The sequence below is a fragment of the Monopterus albus genome, unplaced genomic scaffold, assembly GCF_001952655.1.
Source record: "Monopterus albus unplaced genomic scaffold, M_albus_1.0 scaffold225.1, whole genome shotgun sequence".
NCBI classification, from domain to species: domain Eukaryota; kingdom Metazoa; phylum Chordata; class Actinopteri; order Synbranchiformes; family Synbranchidae; genus Monopterus; species Monopterus albus.
This window is the reverse complement of record NW_018128105.1, coordinates 325,162-335,416: the sequence shown is the minus strand read 5'-3', so window position 1 is coordinate 335,416 and position 10,255 is coordinate 325,162. Positions and strand designations below refer to the sequence as shown.

The 10,255-nt window shown below is 41.1% G+C and overlaps 2 protein-coding genes across 3 annotated transcripts in view; both read right to left on the bottom strand.

Annotated features, from left to right (window-relative positions):
* Positions 1 to 3,293, bottom strand: part of LOC109971444 (uncharacterized protein C12orf29 homolog) — a 13,248-nt gene extending 9,955 nt beyond the window's left edge. The window contains exons 1-2 of the mRNA XM_020619706.1: positions 1,515 to 3,293; positions 1,075 to 1,192 (exon numbers count right to left, since the gene is read on the bottom strand). Of these exons, the coding sequence (XP_020475362.1) occupies positions 1,075 to 1,192; positions 1,515 to 1,550 (154 nt within the window). The 5' untranslated portion in view covers positions 1,551 to 3,293. The remainder of the gene's footprint in view (positions 1 to 1,074; positions 1,193 to 1,514) is intronic.
* Positions 3,294 to 3,790: 497 nt separating this feature from the next.
* The window catches only part of clcn3 (chloride channel 3), a 32,208-nt gene continuing 25,743 nt past the window's right edge, over positions 3,791 to 10,255 (bottom strand). Inside the window, exon 15 of one of the 2 annotated variants that reach the window (XM_020619671.1) lies at positions 3,791 to 5,045. In XM_020619671.1, coding sequence (XP_020475327.1) covers positions 4,854 to 5,045 — 192 coding nt within the window. In that variant the 3' untranslated portion in view covers positions 3,791 to 4,853. The remainder of the gene's footprint in view (positions 5,046 to 10,255) is intronic. The other variant, XM_020619672.1, reaches the window with a different exon arrangement.

Genomic DNA, 10,255 nt, shown 5'->3' with positions numbered 1-10,255 from the left:
AAAAAAAAAAACTGAAGGTACAGAGTCATAAAAAGGTATCCTGTGGAAGTTTCTTGTAAATAAAAGTTTAAAAAATGACCAAAGAGTATATTAAGATCCTTTAATATTTATACCTGCCACATTAAGTAAGGTCAAAGACAGTTTAAGAGTTTTCATCATAATAGCAAATGACAAAGCAAGCAAAGCACCAGATGAACACCAGTCAACACAGAAGCCAGGACAAAACATCTGAATAAAACACACATTAGCAATACAATCGAACTGACAGAGTCTACTGTACAGTACCTCTTGTACTCTCCTTTTCAGATAGCAGATTGTTAACAGAAACAACAGATCTTCCTGAAAAACAAGGTGCCACCCTTCTCTTCTCCTCTGCCCTCTCACCTGCTTTGTCTTCACTTAAAACTGCCAACAAATCCTCCCAACAACAGGCTGGGGAGGCCTCAAACTCAAGCTGATGAAATTTCAGTGAAATCTTCTTGCTGATGAAATAACATCCTAGACTTTCATTACCAAACAAAGTCACCACTTGATATTAGAATTGCCCATGATTTGGACAAGTTTCATACACTTTTAAAGACACACTTGTTCTCCCATAAGTTATCCACACTATGTTCTCCTGTTCTATATGGTGTGGATGCTGGAACAGCAGCATCCACACTCTTGTTATCTTCTTATTTATTCTGTGGATGAGGTAATACATCCACACTGTTCTTTATTGTGTGGATAAGCATCCACACTGTTATCCTGTTCTTTATTGTGTGGATGCATTACTGCATCTGTTAGGGTGATTTTTATTTTATGCACTTAAGAATGGTTTTATTTTATAACACACATAAGTTTACATACTTATATGTTACAGATATGCTTATATAGTTATGAATATCACTTTATGTGTTCACTTAACTACTGGTCAAATATCTGCTGTGTGAGTCACTGAAACATTAATGCAACATCATAAGTCTAGTCCACTAAATTACTGAATTTCATTAGATTTATGGCTGTAGCTAAGGGAGCTCATAGTTACTCATCGTTCCTTACTGATCACAGTCCAAGCTATGGCAGCTCACTCACCTTTATAAACAGTGACATAACAGCAGGTGCCATCTAGTTTTTCTGTAGCCAGTGCATGGCCAATATCAGCTTCCAGAGCAGCAGGGTCCACACTTTCAGTAGCAGCAACCTGGACTTTCTGCAGCCAGACAGATGACATACAAGTTTGAGACAGATAAGTGAAGAACAAGGTTTCACTGTTATTCCTGTGATTATTATAAGAAACACCGTTGAGCCACTTTTGCCCAAATGAATCATTCAGCTATAAGATATCAACCAGATTTTTGATACAAGTCCTGAAATAAAGTGATTTCTTCTCATTGAGTGCAATACTATGCTGTGATATTTAGTCCCGTTCCATCAACACGCCGTGTTCAGGTGCAGCCAGGCTGCTGCTCCATGCTAGCAGCACTTTGGTACTGATCATAAATCAATGGCTGCTGTGTCGCAGCACCGCTCACCTGGCCGTCTCGTTTCTTCGATTGTTCTTCTTTCATCTCGGTCAGAAAAACACACGGTATCTTCTGCTGAACAGCCCCCAGACGTCGTATTGTGGCTGTTTCTGTTAAGTTCCCCACCCCAGATGTCCTCCAGACACGTTAGTCCCTTTCCCTGAGCAAAGCGGAAATTGAATGTTCAGCATGTATATGGAGCAGATTGCTGGTCACGTGAGTCCTTCTTCTTCATTTTTTTTCGGTTGACAAACAATGAAGTGGCTCATTAGCGCCGCCACCACCCCGTGTCTCAGTCTAACAACACAATTCTTGTGTTACAATCTCTAATATCAAACTTTTAACAATTATTAATCATTACTATGTTTTATATGTGAAATGTCATTTTAATGCAACATTACAGACTTTTCAGATTTTATTTCCTAAAATACTATACAACACCACTCAGATTGAAAGCAAAAAATTCACCATGGCAGTGTTAACAAAAGGAGGACATTATAAACTTTGAAAAGAAATATTTTATGGATTAGATAACATTTGAACATTGACTTTAACCCACACATACTACAGTAAGGCATATTTTTCAGGAGAGGGTTGTATGAAATGAAAAGAACGAACCTGTGAAAATGGTCAACATCTGTACCCATATATTTGTCTGCAGAGATGATGGGACTGTCCATTCCAGGTCCCTTAAGTCTTCCATGATGCAGAAGGGAGGACTGTTCTGCCCACTGATGTGTGTGGAGTTCTGTATTAGTAGGTGCTCGTGATGCTCATCCACAGGTTCCACCACAGGCTAAGCTGTAGACAGAGGTGAAAATTGGTGTGAGCCTCTTGTTTCATGTGAAAACACCCTGTAAAATAACCTGTCAAAACTGTGCATGTTTTCAAAATGGAATTAATTGTCCTTTATGCACTAAATCTATGTGCGCATTCACTGTTATATCCGTTTACATCTGCTGTTTTGTTTTGCACGTTTACAGGAACTGTAGTTTTAAGACTGATTGCGGTTGTTACTCAGATTGATACAAGACCAAGAATGATGTTTTTTTTTCATTATAAAATCCCATTCTCCAAATGTAAATAGTGGAGAAAATGAGTGAGCAAATTAATACTTTGGCCATATTATGGTTAAGATGCCTTACATTTGGTGCCACCCTCAGGTCAAACATTTTTTTATCCATCATAGCTGCAGACATTTAATTAGCAGATCTAGATTTGCATGGTTAAAGGCTCCTGATGTGGTACTGCAGCTGGAAACCTTCAGATATCCGTCTCAGAGTAGAAGAAATAGTGAGAGAGAAGAAAAAATGACTATAAATAGATTCACAAGGTGTGCCCTGTGCAACTTTAATCTTTTTCCCTTCTAATTTAAAACTAAATGTAATCTTTATATAATTTATTTTAAATTTACAATCAAACAATCAATGTAATCATACATAAAATGTTTCATAATGGACAACTCTACTGACATTACCCATAAGTTAATTTAAAAATAATAAATGAAAAAAACCTTCCAAATCGATATGAAATACAGTGTTAGACAACAGCACTGGTTACAAAAGACCAGGCTGAACCCCACTTTCTACACATACACACACATTTCTGCCTCCGCTCTACAGGTAAGGTGCTGCTGCCTCCCCACCCCCACCTAAATTTCCATCATCATCTGCACACCGAGCATCACGACATGTTACAAGTTCTGAGGACGAGAAATGGTAAATGGACTGTATTTATATAGCGCTTTTATGCACTGGCCAAAGCGCTTTACAGGGAGATCATACACCATTCACCCATTCACCCACCGATGACGACAAGGCTGCCACACAACAGCGCTAGTCAAGCCACCGGGAGCAATTTGGGGTTCAGTGTCTTGCTCAGGGACACTTAGGCATGTGGGGAGACCTGGAGTCGAACCACCAACTTGCTGGTCAGAAGACGACTGTCAATTTAAAGCGCACAGTGCTATTAACTTATGTTAAAAGCCAAAATGTAAACTGGCTGATGACTCAACTGCCAAACATCCAGAAGCCCCATTCAATAACAGTATGACAGACAGAGCCGATACTTTTATTTTGAAAACTTGTTTTTAGTTCTTTGCCTGCTTGTCAAACAGATCAGTTTCATGCTTCCACAGATGGATGGAGTGTTAAACGATACAGTTTATTTACTGTGCTGAACTGAGGAAGAATATCGCACAACAACTGGAATTTTCGTTTGACAATACGAAATGTTATTTCCCAAAGATGCGGACAGGTTTCAGAGAAAGGAGAAGAAACAAGAAGTCAGCGTGTGGCATTATCATCATGTTTCCCCTCAGTAACAACTTCAGCCAATCATTTAAAACAGTGCAGTTTTTCGGTTTTGGCGTCCTACAAGTTATGGAAACTGAAGCCATTATAACAAGATCAACAGTTAAAAAGTCAGTGTTTGAGAAGAAAATTAGATTGTTTTCTTTTCCAGTAACAGAGTAAACAACAGAACCTGGACACTTTATCCTTCTTTCTTTCTTTACATACACGTCAACCCGCTTTCTTACTGGACAAACGGACGGGACTCTCTCTCTCTCTCTGGCTCAGACACACAAAAGTCTTAGGCTTTCACTTTTTTCCTTCTGAAAAGGAACAATTATATTTTTGAAATACAGTACAGAGTAGTATCTCTCCACCTCCCCTTCTCTCTCTCTCTCTCTCTCTCTCTCACACACACACACACACACACACACACACACACACACACACTAAAGCCAGCTCTTTTAGACCTAGCATCCTCTCAGTTCTCATGGTAACTCGGCTGGAATGTAGTGGCACTCAGGACACACACGTATTTCACAGCTAAACAACACAGTTGTCTGAAGGATGGACAGGTCAGGTGTGTGTGTGTGTGTATGTGGGAGTCAGGGAAGTGAGTTTTGTTTGTTTTAAACAGGAGCCTAGAGGATTTAAGGTCCCTCATTTGCGGTTCATTCTGACCTTTGACCCCAGCCAGGCGACCTCAGCAGAGACAGGACAAGGACGAGGCACACAGACCATGAAAAGAGGTGTTTCTTTACAGGGTATGGAGTCGTGTGTGTGTGTGCGTTGGGGGGGGGGCATGCATCTAAGTGGTGTTTGTAGGTGAAAATGTGTTTTTGTCTGATCTTTGCATGTGTGTAAACACTGCATTCCTCATGAGTGTATGCCTTCATCCCATGACCTCCTTGTGTCCTCAGCAGCCAGAATAGTAATTAAGTCTTTTATCATTGTCTTTTCCCTCTCATGGCCGATAAGTCTCTGGGGGGGGCGCAGTCAGTGAGGTTCAAGGTCTACAAGGCTGAAAAGTCAAATGGAAAAAAACAGGGTCCAAATGTCAGAGGTCGGAGCTGTCCAGAAGGCGCACCTCCTCCTCCTCCTCCTCCTCCTGGCTGTCGTCTCCCCCTCTCCTCCTCACCCCATCCTGGAAGGAGCAGATCAGTTGAACATGATGGATTCGGGATCTTGATTTGCCATTTGAGCCATGTGACGAAGGATATCTTTTTTTGTAATAATACCAAGCAGCCGCCTGCAGGGGGAGACAAAGGAGCGGAGGAGAGAGAGAAAAAAGGTTAAGTAACTGAGGTGCCTGTGGTTCGTAACATCATCATGTTTTTGTTGGCAAACAGAAAGAAAGTGTTTCATTGGAGAAAAACACATGGTTTCAACTTGATTTGATTTGTTCATATCTGAAGCCAACGAAAACACGAGTCCCTGAAGAAACGAGGAAGAGGTGAGAAGAAAGAGGCATGAAAGCAGGTCAGAAACAGCAGCTGACTGTGCACGTCAGAGCAGAGCGTCATTCCAGACACTGCTCCGGCCGTTTCATGTTATCGCTCCAAAAGGGAGCTGGTGAGCAGGAGGAGGTGGATCCTACAGGGGAGAGTGGAAGTGGTAAACAGGATGCAGAGAAAGGTTAGAAAGAGAAGACAACCCTGTCACAGGAGTCACATGCATCCTCTGTATTTTTAATGCGAACTACGTGGCTCCTGTGTGATCACGACTGACACAAGATCTGTAGCATTTCTAGAATAACTGAACAAAATGGCCACATACTGTTTTACCTTTCAAGCCAATAAGTAAACACTTAACAGGATATTCCAATTTATTACAATCTTTTATATTTCACCTTCCAGATCAGTCACAATTTTGATGAAGTCACAACTTACTTAACATTAACTTGGTGTTAATGTTATTTCAGACAGGAATGATGGTCACAACTGCAACAATAAGACTCGAGGTTTGCTATTTTATGACCACTGTGACAATATTTCCACAAAGATGTGAGCAACGTCTGACTCCTGTGACAAACCTGTGTCTGTCTCCTGTAAAACACACCTACCTCACTGACCCGCCAAACCAAGTGTGGGTCTGAGTTAGTAACACGCTGCTAAATATCCAGTCAGTCAAGATTATTCTCACTGATTCAAGAGCACACTGTTGAGCAAGCTACTCATAAAATATCTTCTTAAAAAGGCTCTTTACCATTAGAAATGATACAAAGCACTGACACGGTGCTCTTGAATTCAGGCCTGAATGCAGTCTGAGATCAGGCGAAGATTTAAAAACAGCTGATAGCGGTGAAGAGAAGCAGAGCCGGGTCCAAAAAAAGCTTTAGTGCACATTGATTTCATACAGTCAGCTGGACACAGAGAGTTCATGTGCTGTTAGATGTTCAGCTTCATCTGAGCCCTAGAAGTGTACCCGGCATGGAAACAAACATCTGAACCAAGGTCTGGGTGAGAGGAGGCATGAAACACTGGTGAGACGCCACACAGCTCAGACGTGCTGAGATCTATGACTGCCCGGTTCATTTGCTCAGCAGTGAAACAAACTAAGACAGTGACAGAAGCTTGGGACAGGAGGTTACAGATCACAGAGTGGATTGGTGTGGAGGGTCAGGAGAGCCGAAGGCAGTGTTCCCTGTAAGTCAGCAGTGTTCAGGCCTTTTTAACAGTTCTACTCAGGTAAACTCAGCAGAAAGTGAAAACAGTACTTAAGAGGTCCAAGTCAAATTTAAGCCCCTTTAAATGCTACCTAGAATGAAATTTGAGACTAGGTTATAAAATAATAAAGCTGTAAGACTGTAACATGTAAAGAATAAAATGACTTCTAGATTATGCTGTATAATATCGTGTCTATATTTTATATACCCATATATAAAACCTTATTATATCTGCAGTATATTATATTAGAGATCCACTGTACCAGACTCAAACGACTTGTGTTCAATATACTTGGCAAATAAATTACGATTCTGATTCATCTTCTAAGTGTGGACACAAAGCACACAAAACCTTTCACAACAAGGTTGAGAAAAAAAAAAAAACGAGCTTTCCTCCTGGGCTTGTGACACTTTACAGAAGTATTTCTTTATTTTTCCTGCTCATTCTTCTTCTTTTTTTGTTTAAATTTATGAGTGCACTGCTCCACAATGTTCTACATGCCGTTGTGTCGTATGGGGACGAACCCATTATTGTTGGTTTCAAGTAAGAGTATCCACTCATGGGTACCAGTAGTAATTAGTATTTACATTGTGTGCTTGTATGAATGTGCCTGATGAAGCACGAAGTGTAACGCCGATACGTGATCCATGCATGCAGGGCTAACACATAGACGAACAACCACACATACACGCACGCACTCCTATGGGCAATTTAGAGACACCAATCAACCTAAGCTGCATGTCTTTGGTCAGTGGGAGGAAGCCGGAGTACCAGGAGAGAACCCACGCAAGCACGGGGAGAACATGCAAACTCCACACAGAAAGGTCGCTAACCACTGTGCCACCGTGCTGCCCTATTTGTTGGTTTCAAGTAAGAGTAAAGTTTTCCACTCATGGGTACCAGTAGTAATCAGTATTTACATTGTGTGCTTGTATGAATGTGCCTGATGAAGCACGAAGTGTAACGCCGATACGTGATCCATGCATGTTTATGGGTTCAATTTGGTGTCACTACAACACACAACATAAAGCAAACCACTGACTTTAAGAACCTAAATGCATCTATCTGGGGGAAAAAATAGCTTTTGTTCATACAGCAAAGATGTTTCCCTTTGTCAGGACACATCTGGCTTAGAGGAAACACTGGCAGGTTAGTTAATACTCCACCAAGGTCATGTTATCACACCATGTTGACCGGCTCGGTCACTACTAGCACCGATCAACACAGCAGGATCACTCCACCACAGTGTTCACTACCACTACAGAACAAGAGGAAACACTACAGATCTTCTCCCTTTCCCTCCTCTCTAACAACAAATACCAGCCTTTACAGAAATTCAACAACAGGTTGCTACTCGCCACGTGGTTGTCAAGGCGATGGGATGTCCTCTCTCTGTGGAGACCCGGGGCGAAACCAAAAAATGAAGTAAAAAAAAAAACATTGTCATTAATGAAGATAGTAAACTGAGAGTGAGCGAATATTTTCAAAATGACCATCTAATGCTATGACAGGAAGATGGGAAACACAACCAGTGTGGTCACATGACTACAAACATGGTGAGAAATTATATTTACTAGTGAAAGTCTGATTGGTTTTACAGTGTCAGAATACTGCCAGGACACATCTAGGCTTAAAGTCACGATAAATCAGAAACCAGGAAAACGTCAGAAGTAGGGGTGCAACGGACACTAAAACTGGATCATATCATTACTGGGATCAGAAAACAAAAATCTTAATCAAATATTCAATATTAATTTGACAAATTAACCTAGCTAAATAGTTTTGTGAGCCTGATTGTAATGAAAGTGTGACAGTTTCCTACTATAAATGGTTTGTGTACGACTGTTTCCACGACGATGAAAGTCTGTAAAACTTGCCGGTGCGATGTATGTTGTTGTTAATTTTGGCATGAACACCTGTGTGTATCTTTTCACTGGAACTCCGCATTAAGATTTAGGGAATTATTCTTTTAAAAAGTAACAAAGGCAGTAAAACTGTACTAAACACTATAATTTTTAAACTTTGCAGTTCAACCACGTATGGATCAACTACATTCCGTTACACCACTAGTCAGAAGATGCAGTTTGATCTTACGAAAGTGTGAACATAATGCAGCTGACACAGCTCAAAGCCAAGCTAGAGGTAGCTACACATGGAGTTTCAAAGGTGTGAGCTGCAAAGCTGCTTCTGGGAATCTACTGAGCCCTTTTCAGACATGTAACACTGCCGGTCTCAACTACCTGTTCAACTAATGGATTTTTGGCATTCAAACAGACTGTGAGGCTCAAACAATGAGGTTGTGATGTGACATTGAGAAATATTTTAAAGGTGTGTGTGGTTTTGACTCACCACAGTAGCCATTTTTATTTCATTTATTAGATAAAATCAGAATTCTGCAGCCTGTTTTATACTGCTCACCCTTCTTCTGGAGCTCCATAAGCTTGGTTTCACGTTAATGAACCCACTGACAGTTCAGTAGGATTTTAAGATTTCATGTTGACTTAAAAAGTTTGTTCATTTCTGACCTGGATGTGGTTGAACAGCGATGATTTTTTTAAAACAAGTCATTCATTAAAAATCTCTCTAGGTTTACTTTTTGTGCTGCTGTAATGTGGCGGCATTCAACTCACACATAACCTACACTGGCAATAATATCAATGCTATGAGGCCCCACCTAGTGAGTGCTGCCACAACCTTTACAGTAAAACAACTCTGGGGCTCAATCAAGCATTAAACTGCCAGCACATGGACAGAACGTAACGAAGCACATGTCTGAAAGGGGCTCTTGAGGGATGTAGATGAGCGTTCCCACAGAGGTCCACTGTGGAAGTACACCCCCGCCAAAACATTTGAAGGCCCTTGAACCACATTTAAAGCTATACTCAGTTTGCAACTCCGTATTTGAGAGTACACAGGCACAGATTTGTAAGTGCACAATCAAATTTCAGAACGTAACCCCGGCCATGTGTGCGCTTATTTCTGAGTCTGTGATCTCAGACTTTTGCCACTAAGTTTGGTGTGAAATTCTGGTGGTGCCAATAGTTTTGAAAGCACACAAAATATGTTTCCAGCGCTATTCAGTTTGCAAGTCACAATCTGAGTGTGTGTAGACATGGTTCTGTAACAGCAGAATCCGATCTGACAGCAGAGGAGGACAGAGCATAACAGATGATTAGAGTGAGCAGCAGGATCCTTTGTTCTCAAATCTGTGCCTGTGTAGTCTCACGTTCTGATCTGCAAACTAAATAGCTTTTGAAACTTGTTTTGTGCCCATTCAAAACTTTGGGCACCAACAAACTTTCACACAACACCCAGAGGAGAAATTTGGGAGTGCAGACTCAGAAACAAGCGGATGTGTGTCCAGGATTACGCTCCGAAATGTTACTCTGCTTACGAATCAAGTGCCTGCACGCTCTCAAATGCCGAGTTGCAAAGTGAATAGCACTTGAAATGCGGTTCATGCACCCTCAAACGATTTGGCGGAGATTTACTTCTATATCCAACATTATAGGACTCACAAAACACAAGGAAGATCTGCTATTTGTTACTCTAAAACGGCAACAGCTACCAGTGGTGAAGATGGAGGGGAGAGAATGTCTATTTACAGATGTTTCTTTAAGATGAACAACTTCATCAGAGGTGAATCCACACTGACCAAACCAACTCACAAACAACAGAGTGCGAACAGTAAGAAAGAAGAAGAGAAGCTGGGAACTGTCAGTTTTTCACACCAAGTTTCATGCATCCCTCCTAAGAGCCTAAGAGACAGGTACAAAAGTGAAGGAGGAAGGGG